The sequence below is a fragment of the Vanessa atalanta genome, chromosome 2 (genome assembly GCF_905147765.1).
Source record: "Vanessa atalanta chromosome 2, ilVanAtal1.2, whole genome shotgun sequence".
Lineage (NCBI taxonomy): Eukaryota > Metazoa > Arthropoda > Insecta > Lepidoptera > Nymphalidae > Vanessa > Vanessa atalanta.
Genome location: NC_061872.1, coordinates 12,584,457 through 12,608,212, shown reverse-complemented (window position 1 = coordinate 12,608,212; position 23,756 = coordinate 12,584,457). Strand labels below are relative to the sequence as shown.

General features: G+C 33.3%; 1 protein-coding gene across 4 annotated transcripts in view; it reads left to right on the top strand.

The window, feature by feature from the left end:
• Positions 1-23,756, top strand: part of LOC125074693 — a 168,665-nt gene that overhangs the window by 109,264 nt on the left and 35,645 nt on the right. For all 4 annotated transcript variants that reach the window (XM_047686097.1, XM_047686115.1, XM_047686088.1 and 1 more), the window contains one exon: positions 15,419-15,475. In XM_047686097.1, coding sequence (XP_047542053.1) covers positions 15,462-15,475 — 14 coding nt within the window. In that variant the 5' untranslated portion in view covers positions 15,419-15,461. The remainder of the gene's footprint in view (positions 1-15,418; positions 15,476-23,756) is intronic.

Genomic DNA, 23,756 nt, shown 5'->3' with positions numbered 1-23,756 from the left:
AATCAACAGATTATTCGAAGAGAACATGCCAATTGTAAAAGATTTCTCCGCGTAACTGATCATGATGAATTATCGTGAATAAAGAATAAAGAGAGATAGAGATTTATTCGCGTTTATGTTAACCGAATAATATAATAACACAAAATATCCGGCTCCACAAGGTCCATACAAGTCAATCCTTTCGGGGACAAAATTTACATTTGCAACTTACAAATTCTAATATGCTTATAAATAATTAATTAACACGGGATATTATTCTAAGCAAAGTTGTGTATATAGAGCTAAATGTTTACTATGGTATAAAATCTTTTGTCTCGACTATCTACACACACCCAAAACTACTAAGTTTCGCTGAAATTTGGGTTTAAGGGTTTAATTTGACGGAACCGGAAACGGGACGGCGTCTATTAATTAATAGGTATATTTTTTTTATTAGTAAATAAACGATAACTACTTAGTTTTAAGATAGTTCAATTAAATTGAGTTTTCCGTTCGGCTTAATATAATCTCATAGAAACGACTTCAATTGCATGAAAGCAATTACCGTGGATTTGCTGGCGTTTATTGAAGCACCGTTGTCTATCTCCGAAACAGATCTGATATTTACAATATTTAAATGGGACCATTTCGGGTCTATACCTCTTTCGAACAAAAAAATATTTTGAAAACATCTGCTAAAGTATATGATTCTATGATACTCGAACATTTTATATATAAAAATAAATTTATAGTTAAAAAAAAAGTTGTAACAATTTTTTTCTATCATCATCAACATATATGCAACTCACTTTCATACGCTGCTGGAGATACCTCTCTTGACCGCCAATTCTCCCGATGCAGCACAGACCGCATCCATTGAGCACCTTTCATTTTTCTATAAACATATTTTCTTAGGTAGAAAAATTGTTAAATGAGCCGTGTTTTATCTGTATGGACTAGCAATAAATTGTTCCTATGCCAATAAAAATATCTCCGATTCTGAACTTATTATATCCACTATAACAGTATGTAAATAATTAGTTGTTGGACAAAGGTAATCTACTTTTGAGACGCAACTTCAATTCAGTTTGGCAAAATTTTAATTGTTCGCACAAAAATATATATACATCGATATTACGAACAAATGTACAACACAAATTGAATACATTAGTAATATTTATTGACTTAAAAATGTAATAAATCACATCACATTACAAATTTTTCACCAAAATAATTCGAAGGAAATCGACAGAAAACCCATGATATTATCGGATTAAGCTGTCACTGTCATTATCCATCAACCGGTAATGGAGCGGTGTGGCGGAATAAACTTCAAATCATCTCCTCGATTGGAGATGACTTCACGCAGCGGAGCGTTATAACTAAGAATTCTCTTATTGACTCAACTATTGAGAACTATAAAGGTTTAGAAGTCGGTAAGTATATTATAATATGATCACACTTTCGTAATTCACAAATTAGTCAGACCATAGCATTGTTTAAATTTGAATAATGATGTCCAAAATATATAATTACAAACGGTCACAAACACCACCCATTATAAATGAATACGTGCACGGGAAACTAATATGTATACGTTTGTTTCTAGTTTCATAATTGCTTGTTTATTTCTATTGAGAATAGTAAGGTTTAATATTCAAAGATAAGAGTGAAAACTTTATTATTATGCGTCTATTGTTTTCGATGTCGTATTTATTTTATGGCATAGGAAGGCGGACGGACAAATAGGTGGCCTATTTGATGGTAAGTCATGGTATACCACAACTGCTCATAGACATTGACTCTGTAAGGATTATTAACCATGCCTTACATCTCCAATGCGCCACCAACTTTTTAAACTATTATGGAAAAAAGTATGTCTCTTATGTCGGTACTGTCTCACTGAACCAAACAAGAACACAACAATACGAAACATTGCTGCTTGGCGGTAGAATATATCAGGAGTGGGTGGTACCTACCGAGTAAATATTCGGTTATCGGAATTTAAATTTGTATGCAGTTATTGCAAGTATATATTAATATATGTTAATAATAATAGCACAGATATGACATATATAATGACAATACTTTGTATTGCTTTGTTTCATTTTAGAGGTAAGTGAGCCAGGGTGATCGCAAGCATAAAGGTACATCTTAGATTTCATAATTATAGTGAAAATACTAGCTGAACACGCGACTTTGTGCGTTTGAATTTAACAAAAGTTATTGTTGTAGCCTAACTTACTCATTACATCAGCTATCGGTAAAAGTCCGATCAAAATCAGTCCAGCCGTTACAGAATTAGCCGGAACAAACAGACAGACAGACAAAAAATGGAAAAGGTGTTATTTTGGTATATTTACCGTGTATACATATGATATATGTGTATTTATAACGTTGGCTACCATGATATATAAGTTGTTTTCTCCGGGTAATTACACTGGTTTCCTTAACCTCCACTGCAAAACATTAATACGAAGCTATTTGTCATTGGAAGAAACGCCTGGGAGACACCTACCAAGTAGTGTTTATCCAACGACAACCTTAAATAAAGCGGCCAAGTGCGAGTCGGACTCGCCCATGAAGGGTTCCGTAGCAGCAAGTAACATAATAATTATAAAAGTTCTTGTAGTTCGTTGTAACTTTGATCGATGTTTTAATTATAGTTTATTTTTTTATATGAGTTAAGTATGAAAGGTTAGTTGCGTTTCTATTTTGTGTGAACATCTTAATGCGGTTCACAGAATACATCTACTTACCAAGTTTCAACAGTGTAGTTCTCATAGTTTCGGAAAAAAGTGGCTGTGACATACGAACGGGCAGGCAGACAGACATGACGAATCTATAAGGGTTTTTTTCCATTTGACTATGGAACCCTAAAGACGTGCAAGTTTACGTGACAATTAGAACGTTTCATATTAAAACGTCGCGTTATTTGACCTTGAAGTTCCACAGTAATGTTTACTTTATTATCTACATCATTACATTACATACATTATAATATTATATTAATTACAAACGCGAGCTAATAAAACTATTTGCCTAATAGTCTGTGTTCGTGTCTCGGCAAATGTCAACCGTATATGGTGCAGCAGCCGCGTCGTGACCGCGTAACTCGATATGAAACTATTGTACTTTATGGTGGGAAAGAGTTGCGTGCATTGTAACAAAAATATAGGACGCTATGTATCAAAGTTATATAAGTTGTCAGTTCCGACTTCGTGTGGGTGAAATGTATGTAATGTTGTTCTTCCCCTTACATGACGACCTCCGTGGACGAGTATTGTGTGCACCGGTTTTCATGGGTACGCCGCTCCGAGGTCCCGGGTTCGATTCCCGGCCGAGTCGATGCAGAAAAAGTTTGTAAGTTTTCTATGTTGTCTGGGGTCTGGGTGTTTGTGATACCGTCGTTACTTCTGATTATCCATAACACAAGTGCTTTAGCTACTTACATTGGGATCAGAGTAATGTATGTGATGTTGTCCAATATGTGATGTTGTCCTTAAACGTGAATTGTACTAAAAATATTGGAAGCATCTACGGCTCGCGAGGCAATTTTAAACTCAAGTCAATACGTCACCCCTATGGGTGACAATATATATATATATAACTATTTATATATATATATTTTATACAAACAATTAGGATAAATGTTATCCACTACACCTTTTAACTTTATCTATAATAATATTAAGAAGAAGACAAATTTGTTCGTTTGTATATAGGTGGAAATCTCCGGAACTAATGACTTAATTTTAAAATTAATTTCACTGGTAGAGAGTTATGTTATTGTCGAGTGCTAAACACTCGTAATGTATATATTGCACCCGTGAGAAGCCGGGCCATGTAGCTAGTATATTAGCAAATATTCCAAATATCCTTATTAATAAACTGCTGGTCGTATCTTCGTTCATCTGATATTTGTACTTAAGTCTATAAATAAATAGGTATAGATATCGGTACCCTTTTCTTATTTGGTCTGAGCGTTATGCATTAAAATGTAATAAAAACCTTTTCGTATGTTTGTCACAGATAATACTATATATTTTAATAATTAAAAATATGTTTAGAAAACTAACAGATTAATGATCGTAGAATTCTTTATGGAAGACACGGACAGAGTCAATTAGTTTCATTGCAATATTAAAGTTAGGGATGTCATAAATAGTTATTAAAACACAATAATATTAAATTAATAAAAAGAGATACATTTTATTTGATAAAAAGCATATCTATCGAATTTCATGTTTATTAATCTCGGTTGAATCTTCATTTCGAACCTTCCTAAATTTTTTTTATTCCATATATGCAAATATTATTTACTTTTTTTTTAAAGTTTATTTTATATATTATTATAATATTAAGTGCAATTAAAATTATCATATTTAATGTTATAACTATAATATTAAAACGATTAAAACTAACGCTTGCTAATTTTTATTTTCACGTTATAAATTGTATTAGATACGTTTTTTTTACGTGTGGCAACCCTATTATGTAATGAGCGCTCGTGGGCCGATGTATTAGTTAGCCCAAATGGGCCATAGCAAAGTTCATATTGTTTTTGTAACGTATAACGCCTACATCGATTTCGAAAAACTGTTGTTTAACAATAGTTCAGAGAAACTTATAGTTGCAATTAAAACTGTTTAAACAATCGTTTAAATTAATCTTCACTTATAAATCATGACTTAATGTTTTCCTAAAAGCCGTTGTGGGCACTTTTGTTTGCAAATGTGGATATTTAGGTCCTAACTTGTTAAACTTTGACTAACGGCCGTTAAACTATGATTTCTCAAATTCTGTCATTATTGATTTGAAATTAGAACGTCAACGATTATTTTACTTCGTAGGTGGTAGTAGTGCAAGCCATTCTGCCGGTAAACATCAATATTTTGTATTATTGTGTTCCGGTTTGAAGGTCGAATGAGCCAGTAACTACAGGCACAAGGAACATCTTAGTTACCGAGGTTAGTGGCGCATCGGTGATATGAGGAATGATGAATATTTTTACTAAACCTATATATATAAGCAGTGTCATTGACATTCACCTATTAATTATATAATTAATAAATCTTTTGATTTGATATAAATCCGCAACAAATATTTGATAGCAACGGTTGCTATGTTCTAACCGTAATAGCCCCACAGGTGGCCCATTTGCCAGCTACTGTCTACACTTGGAATAATTCAACTGACCACTCATTAAACAATGTTTATAAATAAGGCCGTTTATATGTCTGTTCAGTATGTTTTGGTTATTTTGCATTGAAATTAGTTCTTTTTAAATCGCCATTTTATTTCAAAATTGAATAAATTGACAGGAAATGTTTTTTGTCCTTTTCATACCGTCAAAACGTTCTCGTGTTTGAAGGAGACAAATATATGTAGTGGCATCCTTATCTCAAAGCAGGTTCTATAATTGTGCATCTATCTTTACTTCTATAATAGTTCTATAAAGAGATAAAATTTGTTCGTATGTAGGGGGTAATCTCCGGAATCATCAAGATTCATATCTAATTTTTTTATTTACTAGTATATGCTACTCACACATTTATAGTACTCAGGAATATTACGTTCCTAAGGGCTATAAATGTGTGAGTGGGTATTAATTATATTTATTTCATAACAAGTTCTTTATTAATAAATTCCACCCGTACGAAGCCGGGAGGGTCGCTCGTAAAAAATAAACCCCTTTTCAATATCCGTAATTTTCATTTATGGAATAAAGGGATCTCTACTACAGGATTCCATCCGATATATTTTTTTTCTTAAATTGTTAATCGTAATACTTGTATATTACTTTAAATACTTAATATTTACAGATTTTATATGTATTTTAACCTATTGTATTTTTCTAGTAGATAATAGCAATGCCCCATTATAAAGTATTACTAATATTCCTACTTACCCCCCAATTTTAGCTTAAAGCTTGTGTTAGGAGTGGGGACGACAATAGTCCAAGGGGTCAGGATAGATCCTGCGACTTTTTACATCGCTAGGCGGCCCTTAAGCCATTGCGCTTGACGTTTTCTTCAATCAGATCCACGTTTATATTTTTAATTTGACAGATTGTTTAATTTCAATTTGTAACAAACTCCATATTGATTTTAATGTTATTTTAGAAGGTAAATGTTATTATAAAATATCAGAAAAATAGTAAAACGTGCTACATATTATTAAAATAATTAATTAATCTCGTATTCTATAGATAGTTAGACTTGTTATTTTTAATTAATGCTAGACTGCATTCAGTAATGTAAAATAATATAATAAGTAATAAATTAAGTTCGTTAGATTTTTATCGTTAAATACAAAGTTATACAATAAATATCCTACAAATAATATACAACAATACTGTAGATGAAATTTGTTACATATTTACAATGACATTAATAGAGAAATAAATAAGTCATTACTTCTAGTCTGTAATTAAACGTTTGCCGAGCTCGGTTGATTTTGTTAAAGGAATTATTTAAACGCACTTAAATATTTGCAATAAATAAACGTTTGAAATGAACTTGTAATTAAAATCAATTAAAGTTTTCGATTAAGGAATAGTAATTTTTAATTATTCAAATAATAAGCTTTTATTATGTTTCCCTTTAAAGTTCATAATGTCATGGGTACTAATATTATACATTAGATCCTTATCCCATATACTGTTTTCTTGCCCCAAACTCCTTCATCCCTTATATGACGTTAAGTTTAGGAGGGAGCTCCTAAACTTGATTTCCTCGCCCTATTAATGTTGAATGTTTGTTACTGTTTGTGTTCAGTCAATTTTGTAAATATATTGAGCGTAATAAAATTAAGTTGTAAATTTTTTTGTGATTGTTCTTATTATTGTTCATAATAAAAATAGAGTCTACCGTATTTACCTTAGTCTAGTACCTTAATCTCGACCGTACCGTTCAATCTCCATCGTGTCTTCTCCATCGCACGTGACATTGGCGAAATAATCTGTGCCATCACGGCACAATAAAAGCAAAAAAAAAAAAAAAGAATTGCAAGGAGTCCATATTTGGGATTCATTTTTTTATTTTTTAGGCTCTTTCTTATGGCTGACAACTGACGATCAATCTCCGAAACTACACACAGACAGGAATAACTTTTTATATCGTTATCTTACGGTAAAGTCAACGGCGGTAGGGCTTCGGGCAGGTGTATCTGTATGTTATTCTAGTTTACTTACTAGTTATTCTAGTTTGCGCAAGACAATAATTGTAGTGCACAAGTATGTGCCCAAATATATGTGTTAACTATCTGCTCTCACGGTCATATGCAGTCCGATTTGTTCTTATAACTAGGAAGTTAGGAATCAGTGGACAGCGTAAGAGGTAGTCGAACTGCCTGTCAGACTGTCGCCCAAAAAACTTCTTAATTCTGGGATAGTACTGAGAGTTTTTACTATAAGTATTAGAAACGGGATGATTACCATGTTTAATATGTAGTAATAAAAATAACCATGTAAAGTTAAAATCTGATAGTTTTCGACTTACAAAACAAATTGATTTCTAACGTAGTAACGTAGTAACTTGAAACATAATAAACAGTCGTACAAACTTACCAACAGATCGAGTCAGTTGATATTTTATTTTGTCTGTTAAAATTTTGTGAAGTAACAATATCGAGCGTAACGTAAAGGGAACTTAGAATTGACCACATGGAACAGGTTTCGTCACAGTCCGTTAGACCAAGTGTAAGGCACCATTAACCGTATCCCGTCGGACCCACTTCCGCCTGGGAAGCGAACTTGATACCCTGAGGTCATTTTGATATTGTGTTGGTAGTATATTATGTTGTTCTTTATTCTTTTGACTGTTTAGTTTATTGTTCTAGATTTTTTTTCGTTTAAGCAAATCTTGAACCTGCTTAAACTTTAATTTAAGTATAATTTAACTGTTCAAAGTTCACCCAAATACAAAAGGTATGTAAAATTGATATTTTTTTACTTTTTTCTATTATCTTGGAAGAACGATATGAAGAAAATGTTATTTAAATTGATTAGTGCGTTTTGGTCTCCAACGGATTCGCATTTTACAATATAAAAGGACTTTGGCGTTTTTTTGTTAATCATCAGTTTATGTCAGTATTGCAATCGAAATTAATTTGAATTAAATACGTAAAACTATATTAACTTAATTTTAATACTGTAATGTCTAATATTAAAGAAAATAATTTATTGTTACCAAAGGAAGAAAATGGAATGCTACGAATTTTAATATTTTAGCTAAAAGTCGGCATTAATTATTCCATAAATCCCATATCAGATTTATTCGTTAGTTTTAAATAATGACGCAATTAAACAAAATATTAAGTGTCTTTCATACTAAGCTAATCCTTACACGAGATGACCAATATCAAATTAGTTTTCAATTTCGATCTCCAACCGATGCAGCTAATCCCGTTTACATTACAATGGCAATTCACACGGCGCATCTTGCCGACGGTAGCCCACGCGTTGCCAACGCAACTTATCTCTCTACAGTTTTTATTTTGTAATGCAAATAATATTTCAATTATTTTTGTAGATACTATTCTCCAACTTTGCAATGTCAGATCGTATCGCAATCGTATCGTAACGTTTAGCTGTTTAGCCGTTTCGCCTACAAAACGTTCACTAACGAATAACCAGTTGCGGTTCGGTCGACGTTGGATCGAAATAGAATCGGGAACGTTTTGTAAACGTTAAATTTTTTTTGAATTGGGCAGTTTATTGTACGTTGCTGATGTGCATGAATGGCTTAATTTATTGTCATTAAGTTCCTTATAATAATATGTGCGTTCCAAGGCACATAAAAAGGTTATTTATTAATAAAATCAGGTAGTTTGTTGTTGGCAATTATTAATTGGGCACAGAGTTAGACTATATTCGCGAATAGCAAAAAGTAACCTATGTGAGGTTACTTTTTGTCAGAGAAAAATGTAAATTAACACCTGGAGCATTATTCAAATTAGACATAAGCTAAGTTGTAAGAGCCGAGGTGGCCCAGTAGTTAGAACGCGTGCATCTTAACCGATGATTTCGGGTTCAAACCCAGGCAGGCACCACTGAAAATTCATGTGCTTAATTTGTGTTTATAATTCATCTTGTGCTCGGCGGTGAAGAAAACATCGTGAGGAAACCTGCATGTGTCTAGTTTCAACGAAATTCCGCCACATGTGTATTCCGCCAACCCGCATTGGAGCAGCGTGGTGGAATATGCTCCAAACCTTCTCCTCAAAGGGAGAGGAGGCCTTTTTTAAGAGTACGTGTGTTTCCAAAGAAGTAGTATCATAGTTTTAGTAGCCGCGTTCTTAACAGATATTAAGTACGTTAACTCCTTACTGTACCTTTAAATACGTGCATGAATATTTCGCGATGATTTGGTTAAGAAGTAAAAACTTAACAAACACGCAAATGAACAAATTCACCTTTATTATATGTATACTTACGGTTATTTGAGGGTTTCGCCGGTTATTCTTAAGTCACTGGCATTAGTGGAAGATATTTAGCATTATAAGCAACTTAATTATATTATTATATATATGTAGAATTAATCAATGTCTGTTTTCTAGAATTGTCTTTAGTACGTGCGGTTATGGCCTGAGGGGTCAGGATAAAACCTGGACTTTCACATCGCTAGACGGTCCGATTGCGGTTGTGCTATTGAGGATATAATGTACCTTGAAAAGGAGAAAGCCTCAAATAAACATGTAAATTGAAACTACAATCGTTACATCGTACTTATATGCAAAATAAGCAGTTTGGATACCTTCATGGAGAAAATGTTGATTTTATTGGTTGGTCACTCTTGTTTTGAGTCTGATACACTGGCTAACTTGGTTAGTTTAGGATTTTTGTCACTTATTCGTCAGTAATAATAATTATTTGTCATCTGTGGCCAGTCGTCATCACTGTCCATTGCCCATTAAATATTGGCACTGAAACAAAAATTAATTATTCCTCCTATCACCAAGGCGTCATCAACATTTGGAGCTAAGATGTTATATCCCTCGTGCCTGTAGTTATACTGGCTCGCTTACCCCTCAAACCGCAACAGAACAATCAATACTAGAAGTATTGTAAGTATAGAATATTTGATGATTGGGTGGTACCCAGTTGGGCTTGCGCAAAGCCACACTCAACAAAATTATGTTCTTCTGTTCAAGACTCCACTACGCTGTGATTATTATTGCAATAGTTAAAACAACTTTTATAACAGCCGAAATCTGTCAGTGGTTGGAAAAGAAGTTTTTACGTAGAATGCAAGTTTTTATCTTTATTTGTGTGTGTGTTCATTTCGTGCTCGTTAGTGATATATATGATATGATATACATATAGTGAATAGGAAAACTCGTGGAGAAGCCTGCATCGGTCAAAATTTTACAGCATCCAATCAGCGTTAGACCAGTATGGAACACCCTAACCATCTCCAGAGGAGAGAGCTAGCTTCATTCATTTGACGATAATGGAAAATACTCTTTTCCCAAATCATGATATGATCTGGCCAGATCAATGAATAGTTTTATGATATTACCAGCTAAACGCTCGACTTTAAATCTACCCAATATGGTTAACAAATATAATCTAGTTTGTAATTTTTTGCCGTCTTAACTCTTTGTCGCCTCATGGAATTTAAGACATTTCGTAAGCACGAGATTCACTCATACTAACGCACGTTGATAATTATTTAATATGGGACGTGCCTTGGTGAGTAAACAGATCAATACTTAATGATATGGTTAAATATTGGTCATCATATCGTGATAGTTACATTCTCCACGTGATCGACTATTTAAGATTACATTAAACAATGGTCGATCATATCATATACATACATTATTTACAAAATTAATGTTTAAAGTATATTGCATAGCTTTGAATACTCATATATACTCGTACGTACAAGTTTAAAATTTCTCAAAGAGAATTCCCACAAGTTTTTCGCCATTGATCCCCATAATTGATTGCAACGTCGCTGTATTTCTTATGACTATAGAAACTGGTCCAGTTCCCATGATGTTACTGGTAACACATAAATCACCATGACATGTCAAGGTATATTGAATTTTAACGTGTTGCAATTAAAGTTGTAATCGCAATGATTCGGTTGAAGAGATGATGTTTATAAACGTATTATTATTATTATCAATGTAATTGCAATTCTGTTTGTGTAACGTTTATTTATTATTAGACTGAGCACTTTTTATGTTGAAAAAGCATAATTATTTTACAGTTATTACTCGTTTGTGAGAATAGTTTTATGGGTTTTTACTTTACTTTTAATGATTGACATAGAAATAATTAAATACTATTTAAGCTGAACTGTTTTACACGACTTAAAAAAGGAAGCAAATACTTAAATTGGTTCCATTTTTTTTCTGTTTTTGTTACTTCAGAATTCCGTAATTTATGAACCGAATTGAAAAATTCATTTTTGAAGTGATAACTTCTTATGGGAGGGTAAACCGCTTCGTTACGTAACGCGTTACGGCGCCAGTCTATCTGGCTTCTCTTTCTCTTACGCATACGGCAGCGATAGGCATGCTCTTGCTTTCTCATTCTAACCCACAGCTCTAGCCGTATTTCGGACAGCTTAAATTATCATTTATGTCGGGCGTCCAGAGCCACCAAATTGTAGAATTCCAATTTGGTCTCATTTAAATTTAAAGAAAAAATAAAATTTAATTCAAAACAAATAAGGAAGTTTTAAGGGTTCGAATTTTATTTATAATTTATAATCTCAGAGTATTATTTAAATCTGTTGTGATTGTTAACATTTTATATTATTTTAAAAGAACTTTCGCAATTTTAATTTTTTAAACGATGCGTAAGATAAGAGCTTTATATTTTAAATAAAATTCCAACTTACTCGAGAATTTTTTAAAATAACTATGTAAATAACTAATCTTTTAATTTAAAATATCATGTAGGTATCTGATTATCCACAGTACGTATTTTAAAATTATTTGTTGACAATAATGCTTAATATAATAACTGCTACTAATTTAAATGGTTACGTATGTTACGGGTCGAAATTGAGGCTGGGACTTTCATTGTTGATGTATATATATATATGACGGATGATGAGCCTCAGTTTCATCGTTATGGTCCATATTTAGGTTTCAGCAGTGGGCGTCGATGGGTAGTGTTGGCGCAACGAAACACAGTAAACCAAATGAACTCGTTTATTGATTAAATTAACTTAGTTGTGTCTTGGAACGCGCGTCGGTTTCAATATTCGACCGCACTGGCCGGTTGCTGCTCGAGAGGTGCGGCGCTCAGCCGGTGAATCGTTGACTCCGTCGAGCGCCGACAGAGGGCGCTAGCGTTCCAATGACATTTCGATGTCAGTGTTGCGACATATATATTTATTTGTTAATAAATATATCACATTCAAAATTTCTTTTTAAACTCGGTGTTGAAGGAACCGTTTGATGAAACATCTGTTTGACCATATCCTGAAACACCAATAAGAAGATGACGAGATCTGCTTCTTTTAAGAATTCACAGACGCTCTGCTTTACCTAAAAAAGATGGAACCATTTGTTTTTTATTCTGTCAATTATCATTGATCACCGTTGCTCTCGATATTTGAAAAGAAAATCTCATCAGAAAAACCTAAGATACTTACCATATAATAATACTAAGTCTAGTTTACACGCATCCATCAAATTGTATTTTTTTAAGATATTTAATTATACGTGGGTTATAAAGGTTATATATAAGGTATATATATATGATGTATACATCATCATGACATTGACAATATTATATATTAATCTATAATGTTGACCGTCTCGTTGATCAATGGTAAGGCTGATGACGATATCCAACTTTCAAATCCCGGATTAAGCTAATAATTTATTAAATTATCATAATCAGTCTGTATCAGTCCAGTGTTGGACATTGACCTCCCCTTAGGTGCGCCACTGAGCCATCTTCGTCCCTTCTTATCCACTTTCTACCAGCCACCTTCCGTACATCATCATCCACCGTGACACAGGACGTCCTACACTACGCATGCCGATTCGCGGTTCCCACTCCCGAACCTTCTTGCCCAAAGGTTATCGGTTCTTCGACAGATGTGACCGGCCCACTGCCACTTCAGCTACCTAATCCTCTGACGAATTTATTAAATGTACTCGAGAAATTATTCTAATACCTATTCTTATCGAATTACGTAAGGGAGGGATTGATGACGGTTATTGATGAACGTCTTCTTCGGAAGTTCTTTACGCGGCTTACAGAAAAGTGAACTGGCAGATAACACCTAAGGGAAAAGCGTTATCCTCCACGCGACCTTTCTCTCTCTTTCTCTGTATCTCTGTCTCTTTCTATTATATATAATTGTATAATTATATTGAAACTTATTTTTTGTTTTAGTTTTAACTCAAAGGAATTTTGATGACTTTTTTTGTTATGTCAATGTTTTCATTGTAATGTTTTTTTATTTCATTATATGTAGCGAAAGCAGCTTCGTTTTTATTTTTTTGAACGAAAGTTTTTTTACAAAAAAAATTTTTTCGTTTTTAATTATTTATTTTAAGAGCATTCTGAAATATGTATAGACCTCAACATAATGGTCAATCTCTAATCAGAGACACTTTCACTAGAAGAAGTATAAACTACTTACACGGTCAATAAACCACCATCTACTTGATGATGACATCTGAGAAGCTGTTATGTCCTGAGCCTGTAACTAGCTTATTCACTCTTCTAACCGGAACACAGAAAAACAAAATAATTATGTTTAAAGGTGGAATAAATGAGTCCCCATCCAGACCTTGACAAACCGATGTTCTCTACAAAAAAATTCACTAAATTGTGGTTGGGAAATTATACTTATTTTATTATGAATGTATTGTATTCTAAAGTTAAATATTCTTTAAAGAAAAAGATTTATCACTACTTACCTATCTAACAAACAGACAGACTGCTACTTTTGCATTTATGATGTTAGTATAGACATATTAAAGTATTAATTTTAATTAATATAAACTTTTTATTCGTCATAAATATATAAGTTTGTCCGCCATTCATTTCGTTCTTAAGTAACATTCAATAGATATAAAAAGAATCCAGAATGTTCCACGGTTGTTCTAAGTTCCGATTAGTTGGAATGGTTTAAGTTTATATGTATCTTTCTATCTTGTTCTATTCAGCGCTGTGATCGTGTGTTTTCTTTATTAAGATAAAAGCTTTAGCGTTTAAGATTTTCTTTTGAAAAGTAGTTTAGAGTAAGAAATTTTTCCTTGAATCTTTGAAAAGAAAACCGGAATCAAGTCTCGGAGGTACTATTATGTTCGGCGATTGATTTTATACACTAAAATTGGTGAGTTTGTTGAGTTATTGAAACGGGACAAGTATTACAAGTTCTAACGTTACATCATGTTTTTTGTTTTTTTATTACCAGCAGGTCTTAATTTTTGTGACTTAACAGTGGTTTTGAGATTGTATACATATGCATAAAATACGTTATCTAATAAAAGGCAGTGTAATTACAGGCACAAGGGACATGTCACCTTAGTTCACAATGTTGAGGATGCATTGGCTAAGCAAGAACTGGTTCATTTTTCTGTATCTACGCCGCCACATGCAGATTACGATTTTGTAACATATTTATATATATGTAACATAATTATAATAATATATTAATTAATAGTATGGCCGGAATAAATTACATGCTTTCTATTAATTTTTTAGTGATATTTCTTTAAATCATTAACAATATTTACTTTTTGGCGGAGCTCTGTGCAAGTCCGTCTGAGTAGGGTCTCATCGATACTAAGAATTGTTGTGCACCGGATTGAACGGTAAACGAACCAATTTACACGCACAAGGGACATAACAAAGTTCCCAAAGTTAGTAGCACATGGATATTATGAGAAATGATTATTAATTCTTACAATACCAATGTCCATGAGTAGTGGCTCATTACGATCAAAATGAATGAAGTTTAATAATAAAATAATTTAGGAAAAAAGATTTTTTATTTTTTAAATGAAAATCTTCGAATACATAGAATAAGGAAACGCTGGCAATAGTTACTTGGATCCGTATGCGAGATAAGATCGTTTCTCACACAGAAACGAGCCATTCTGGCTGACTGGTGGCAGTTTAAAAAATTGCAACTCTTTGTCTTGAAAATTCCTGGTATTTAAATCAAATTGCAACACTGTGTGTATTCGGTTAGATTTTATTTGCGGTATAGGTAAAGTCGGTGCCACTGAATTGATTACCGGTTCTTCTAGGAATCTATATTTCGAACCGGTGATAGATTTACGTTACTACAATTCTGTAAAATAACGACTCTAACCTGCTTAAGCTTAATAAATGGCGTTTTATTTTCATAATTTTGTAGTGAATACAGTTTTTATTTTAAAAATGTAACTTATGATATTAGTGATAAATACAAACAATATTATTTATAGATATATTTTTCTTTTGCAGAAGACCAGAACAGTCGTAAAGCTGGATTTTCTTTAAACTCACCATGGATTCCGAGAGGTAAGAACAACATTTTTTTTAATGAATTTTCTTTTTTTATTAGCCTTTTTGGGGTCACTGGACCCTGTGGCTATCTGCTAATCTAACAGAACCTATATAACATCAAGATGCATCAGGTTACATGTTTTTATATTTTTTTTAATATATTTTTTCTAATTAGGCAAAGACTGTTTTAGTAATATAAGGGAAAGTACTAGTTCCTGGATCTCAGTTATCTAGTACAGGAGCTAGGGCTACATTGTTCTGTGCATAATTCTTTTTAACAACATAGTTTTTATTATATGCTATTGCCCTTTGCAACCCTTAAAGCCTTACACAATTACCTTTTAAACATATATATTATATATGTTTGTGATAACTTGGTTAAAAGGTGTCTATACGTGAGTTGTAGTTGAACTCGGGCAAGCCACAGAATTTTCATACGGATTTTCATTAACAATTCTGACAATTTCGAAATTATTTAATTGCCTAACATACCTTATAACATAAACCTTAGTGCTGAGTCTACCTTTACATAAAGGCTTTCTAGGTGGTTCAGGATGTTTACGGATAAATTGTTCAAATAACACATTTCTAACTTTTGGCTTAGTTATATGTATTATGTTTGTATGTATCATCTTAACCCAAGTGTACTTCGCGACGAACCAGAAAAGAAAAGCCCATTGCGACAAGCTCGAGTTCTTATAAACTTCGAATTTAGTCAAATCAACAACTATAACCTAAAGTACACTTTTACAAAAGAAAATCAAATCAACAATTATTTCAATTAATAAATTATACCTACAACAGCTCTTAATTATCAAAAATAATCTTAAAATATGTAGTCATGCTAACATAGATAGTATACAACATATGTATGTTAACTAGCTTTTTTGTCTGACTTATCGCGGTTTTTATAAATGTTTATTTTTAAAACGAAAAAAAAAAAAAAAAAACGTTATACAAATTAAAATCAAGAAATATAAAGTAGGTAGACGTGATCAAATATTGACGGAAGAAAGACGAGGGAAATCGTTTCGATTCAATCGAAGCCATTTGTCGAAGCTCGCTGAGCTGTTATTTACTCTATTTCTATATTGATATAATAAATTGTCTCATGAAAATAACTCATAAAAACTGGCCAAGTGCGAGTAGGACTCGCGCTCGAAAGGTTCTGTACTATTATCTATAAAGACGGCAAAAAATTGAGTCTGTTGTACGGGATTTAATATTTATTTTATTCTGTTTTTTAGTATTTGATGTTATAGCGGCAACAGAAATATATCATCTGTAAAAATTTCAAGTGTCTAACATTCACGGTTCATGAGATACAGCCTGGTGACAGACGGACATAAGGATGGACGGACAGCGGAGTCTTAGTAATAATCGTTTTACCTTTTTGGGTACGGAACCCTGAATAAAGACAATCGATGTCCTATCTAAAACTAAAATTGTAAAATCTGAAGTTCCAATGGGTTTGACATTTCTTCATCCTTCTCTCTGTTCATGTCATGTTTTCAGAATCAATGACTATCATTATCAAGAAGGCAGACCAGCGTATTGGTCATCTGATGTTCTATTCTGCCCACAATTAGCACATTGGCACATTGAGAAATATCAAACATTCCTCACATTGCTCATTTGGTATTTTAGAAGTGTCTGGAAATTCAATACTAAATAATGATACATATTAAATGCCGAGATATGTTTTGGCGTGGATTTTCATTTCATATATTTTGTAATTAATTACAGAGCGTCAAATGTAGTTAATAAAAGTATTTCAGATTTTAATTCTCGAACTGCGAACCGAGAAAAATCTTAATATTTATTATTTTTCATTTATACATTATTTCTGCCTTGTACCTTACATCTTTAGGTATAAGTTTTATCCCATCAAAAACATAAATGTAAAAATGAGAGCCAAGTTAAATATTATGATATATACCTTGGTTGTTGTCTTCAACGACAAAAGAAGTGAGATCTAAATTTGTGCCAAGTTAATTAGTCCTTTCTGAAATTTATTTATAACTACATAAAATATCATCTCTTCTTATAACTTGGGGTAATATATTGTTGCCTAAGGTCTGACTTGGCTAGTTCTTATATGTTTATAAACACAAATTGTAGTTTGTGTTTAGAATAACAAATTATAACTCAGAACATCTAAGAAGAATGGAGGACAGCTCAGTATTGCTTAGTTAGTATTAACGTACATTAAGAGCTGCGATGGTCCAGTCACTAGAAAATATGAATCTTAACCAGATATTGCGAGTTCATATCCAGACAAGTACCATTGAATATTTGCGTGCTTAATTTGTGTTTATAATTCATTTGTAACAGGCTTAGAACTTACGAAGGCTATAATATAATTTGTATATGAGAACTAGCCAAGTCAGACCTTAGGCAACAATATATTACCCCAAGTTATAAGAAGAAATGATATTTCATGTAGTTATAAATAAATTTCAGAAAGGACTATTTAACTTGGCACAAATTTAGATCTCACTTCTTTTGTCGTTGAAGACAACAACCAAGGTATATATCATAATATTTAACTTGGCTCTCATTTTTACATTTATGTTTTTGATGGGATATCACTACTTTTTGTATATAAATTATTAGTAGGTACTTATTAATAACAAAATTAATACCAAATGGTTTTTGTTAAACTATTCCATTTTCCTACATTTACGGGGTATAATTGTCTTTTTTTTTATACGTTCTTATTTTTCTTGTAGGTACCTCTTAAATGTTCGAGTGAATTGACCATTCAGTGTCCGGATATTTTTTACGCGTTTTCTGTTTATACTTAATTTGCCCAAGTAGGGGTGGTATAATGTGCGCAGACGGTTGTACTCTACAATAGAGCTCTCTTGTGTCTTGATTTGACTTGGACTTAAATTGATAAGATGTACTCCATCTAAGTTTTTAACTCTAGAGAGGCCAACGTAAGCCTGCTCTTTACTTAATATAGAGGAGCCTATGTCGAAAAGAGCACCGTCAAGCCGAAGGCCTTGTGATTTGTGTATAGTAGTAGAATATGCTAAGCAAATAGAGAATTGTTTCCTTTGAACATATATGTACATTACTTAATATCTGTAACTTGGTTTGACTTCTAGTTCGCAAATTAAATTTTGTTTAAATTGAATTGTTATTTTACGTGCGCTATTGCTGTTGTCGACGTCCTCAATGTACTTTCTCTATTTTTCCATTGGACCCATTCACCAGTCCTTTGCTGACATCAGCATGCTCGCTCGATACTGTTCTTCCAAGCAATAAGGATCCCCGTTTGTAGCGCTAGAGTACAAACTTAAATTATTCCTGTTACGATATACATGCTCTACTACACTCTCACGAAACCTATTTTATTGTTGTATACTAGTAAACTCAAACAAAAAATATGCAGTCGAATAGACTAGGCAGCTTCCATCGAAGGCATTGAAATAATTCTTATGCGCTTTAGCGCGGTTGCCACTCGCTCAGACACGTCCGCGTTAAGGTTTAATCACAACGCTTCTAACCCGCTGCTTCGGCGTCACGTCGCGCGCCGTGTATCGAAATGCCTATTATTATTATTTTTTAAAGTATATATATAGATTTTGCACCATTGATGTGCGCTAAATGCTAGTTAATAACGTAATAAATACCAAAGTCGGCTATACTAATAAGTAATAAAACGGAAATATTTGTATTTAAAAAACTTAAGGGTGGTATTCAACTTGTTATATATTCACGCGAAGACCTTAAAATCCACATTAAGACCGGCTGTCATAAGTTTTGATTGCTGGTTCTTACATCATTTTTTTTATTACAGTTATTACAGGAACTATAAGTATATAAGTGTTCCTATAGACCCAATAAAATGAAAAATTATAATAAAATGATAAAAAATTACCAGTTTTAGATTTTTTCTTTTATATTGGCCTAATTATCTACCTGCATGCCAAATTTCAACTTTCTAGGTCACCTGGAAGTAGGTTATAGTTTTGATCTATAGGTCAGTCAGTGATAAAAATGACGATTTTTAGACGTTAATATCTAAATAACCATTTTAGATGCGTTTATGAAATTTGGAACACACATGTATCTCGCGAGTCTCAATATATAAGCCAAATTTGACACATTTATGTCAAATAGTATTTGAGTTATGAGGAGGTCAAAAGTGGCTCCAAATGGTTCGTGTAATATTACACACGGTGCTGCACGCCAGTTCTGTTACTAGAACTTGGCTGACACGCTACCGCGTGTCTAGATGTGTATTGGTTCAGTAGTTTAAGTTGGACAATATAAAATAAAACGTCTCCTCAATTAATAACCTAGATGTTTATATACAATCAAATAGATATATCCAATATGAATATATACGAATTTAGTATTCGTAGTATTCCTAAAATTCTTCTTAAAATCTTGTACTAAAAAAATGTGCGTTTCGAATATGTGAAGCGGTGGCATATGTCGGAAACGCTTGCTGCTCCTCAGCTCACCGGAATACCAATTCCAGTACCCACTCCTCTCTTCGGGGGGGCATCACTGGATTGATCCCGCATGCTGCCGTAACACCCCGACCGGCGTAAAAGTGCTTTATTATCGGTAGAATTTGAAAATCACGTTTTTAATTTACTCCAAATTGTTTTATGAAATATGTAGGCGGACGAAAAATATTGCCACTTGGGCAAACACCACTTAATTTTTATGTGCTTAATTTAATTTTATAATTCATCTCGTGTATGAGGCGGATGAGAATATGTCACGTGTAACCAACCCGCATTGTAGCAGCGTGGAGAAGAAAGATTCAATTATCGAAAATATCAAATAGTAGTGCAATAAGCGAGTTTATAGATAACTAGTTGTGGTCAAAGGTTTTTTTATACCTAATAAAAAAGGCTCACGTCCTTTCTTGGGGTTCAAGCTTGCTTCACAATTTGGTTTAGTGGTTTGGTCGTGAAAGCCTAAAAGGCAGACAGAGCAATAAAACGACCGTATGTATATATGTATTGCAAGTACAAAACTTGACAAAAACAACCAGCTGAGTTTCATACGTCGGTTCTCGTAAGGTCTTGTATTTTCTTTTCCTAACCAGTTATACTTTTTAATTTGAATATTAGCATTTGAATTGAATTTGAATTTCGAATTGTCTCCAAGAACTTATTATGAATTATAATTATAATACTTTCTAGTACTATTCAAGTTCAGAAATTTCTCGTATTTTGAATAATTGAAAAGTATGATATACGTCCTAAAGTTAAATAATCCAATTCGAAATTCGAATTTCTCTTGAGATTCAGAATAACGCAGCTGTAACAGGAATAAATTAATTGAGTTTCTCAGATTAAACCGATATTCGTTAGTTTCAGATTGTATTCAACTTGTAACCAATACGGATCATACCTAATTTGTTAATCAAATTTATATATATATATATTATTATTAAAAGTTTTACAATATGTTACAATTGTGATGATTTTTAATTATGTTATTCTGATTTAGAGAGGGTAACACTGTTGCAACGTGATTGGTTGGCTAAAAAAGCGGCCAATCACGAGCGAGCTCGCCTGACGTTTTTAATGAGCGGGCACATTTTGATGTACGATGACGGTAGGTAGTTGCTTTAAAAAGGGGGATAGACTGGTGTCAGACTCAGAGCTAAACGGATCTTGAAATTAATGGTGATTGAGTGTACAACTTGGATAATTTTGCCGATAAAATGTATTGTATTAAAATAAAAGTATTCAAATCTAATTGAACTCTGTTTGAATTTATTAAACAAGCAAGCAAACAAATATATTATATTTATTAGTATATTATACAATTACAATAGAATATATATAATTAATTATAATACAATTAATAATTCTAAGTAAAACCCATTTGAGAGTAAATTAATTTTAAAGGAGACAACTATTATACTTGGTAGTAAGGCTTTGTGTTAGGTCACCCACTCGTCGGATATTACACCACCAAACAGCAATATTTAGTATTGCTGTGTTCCAGCTTAAAGAGTGAGTTTGCCAATGTAACTACAGGCACAAGCAACGTAAGCAACGTTACATCATAGTTCCCGAGGTTGGTGACACATTGGTGATGTTAGGAATGGTTCATATTCCAATGGCCAATGTCCATGGGTGGTGGTGGCTATTATCCGTAGTTTAAAAGAACTAAGCGTACAGATTAGTAAGCTGAAGTCGGATTAGTAAACTGAAGTGGCAATGGGCCGGCCATATTTGTCGTAGAACCGATAACCGTTGGGAAAAACGTGTTCTAGAGTGGAGACCGCGTCTCGGCGAACGTAGTGTAGGACGTCCTCAGGCACGGTGGAGTGACGATTTGCGCAAGCCGGGTGGCGGGAGCTGGGTGCGAGTTGCCGAAGATAGATCACAGTGGCGTGCAATTGGAGAGGCCTATGTCCAGCAGTGGACGAATATGGGCTGCTGATGATGATGATGATGAAGCGTACAGATGGCGAGAAGCGTTAATTTATATTATGTAGAAGAGACACATGGCATACAACCTATGCCAACGTCTTTTCTGCTACGCTATAAATTAATTAGTTTGATAGGTCTATGGAGCTATCAAAATCGGTATTGTAATAAAATCTCGCAAACATTAATACATTGGTTACTTTAATATGGTAAAAAAAATCTGTTGATAAAACATTTGATCCTCTCGAAGAGTTCAAGAGTTCATTGACTTCAGTGTTCCCGAAGCGATGGCAACTCGGCTCTTATGAGTCTTTCATAACCCTGTCATGTGCGGGAAATCGCAGAAAAAGTTACTACTTACATACATGAGCCTATATTTTAATCGATCTTTTTTTTCTATTTAAATGCCTTACATTTGTTTCGCTTGTATCTATGTAACAAAAATGTAAATATCTAATTGTATCCATTTTGCAAAATCATGTAATTATCTGAATTAATTAATTAACTTCTCGAGTTTGTGTTCATTTATTTAATTTTACAAGCCCAATACATTAAAACCTTCAAAGATAAACCGCTCTTTAAAGATTTTAGATTTATCTCCTTGATTAGTATACATACGAACGTTCAAGTAAAATTAATTAAATCGACGGCTGATTAATGATAGAAAAACGTACTTTGGTTGTTTATTTTAAATAAAAAGGCCGAATTTACTTGGTGGTTCCCTACCACTTCTGTACAAGACCGTCTGGATAATTACCACCCACTCATCCTGTATCATACCGCTAAATAGCAGTACTCAGAATTGATGTGTTTGGGTTTGAAGAGTGAGTGAGCCAGATCTCAGTTCCCAAGGTTGATGGCCCATTGGCGATGTAAGGAATAGTTAATACTTCTTACAGCGGCATTATCTGAGCCTACTTATATTATACAAGAGAAGGACAAATGCGCCTTATTTTTGTAGGCATAAATAGTAGGACGGTAGCTACTACCCTTGAACTTTTACGAACGTTAGAAATTTTAAACTTTCATTATGAGAACTTAGGTATTATGATACGTGTGAGATGATGTCTTACTCATCCTTTAAATCAAAACAGAGTAATAGATAGTATTTGATTTTGGCAGTAGAAGATTATAAGGTGGTACTTACATACTCAAACTTGCTCAACGCTAAAAAATTTGGAAGATACTGTATTGTATATTAATATAAAACGCAAGAGCCGAGTTGGCCCAGTGGTTAGAACGCGTGCATCTTAAAGGACGATTTTGGGTTCAAACCCAGGCAGGCACCACTGAATTTTCATGTGCTTAATTTGTGTTTATAATTCATCTCGTGCTCGGCGGTGAAGGAAAACATCGTGAGGAAACCTGCATGTGTCTAATTTCAACGAAATTCTGCCACATGTGTATTCCGCCAACCCGCATTGGAGCAACGTGGTGGAATATGCTCCAAACCTTCTCCTCAAAGGGAGAGGAGGCCTTTAGCCCAGCAGTGGGAAAATTTGCAGGCTGCTAATGCTAAAAAAAAATGCTAATGCAAGACGTTATACTAACTCAGAAATTCATATTAAGAAGTATTTTCAAGTTTCTTTAAAGAAAAACAACAACAACAACAACAACAACAAAATTTCATCTTTGAAAAACTTACACAGTTATATTTTCCGATCTCCAACGGAGTTTTGCGATTGATAAAAGTATCGTTTACTTCTAAACAAGACTGTCTTTGTAACAACATTTGTGACGTACGTGTTATATTTACCATAATGATTAATTGGTAATAATATCTTACAATTTTCACATCAATTAATGCCTCTAAAAGTTGCGTCAATATTTAAAAATATAGTGCAAGGATGTTTCAAAGAATTTAATATCCTATAATAAAACGG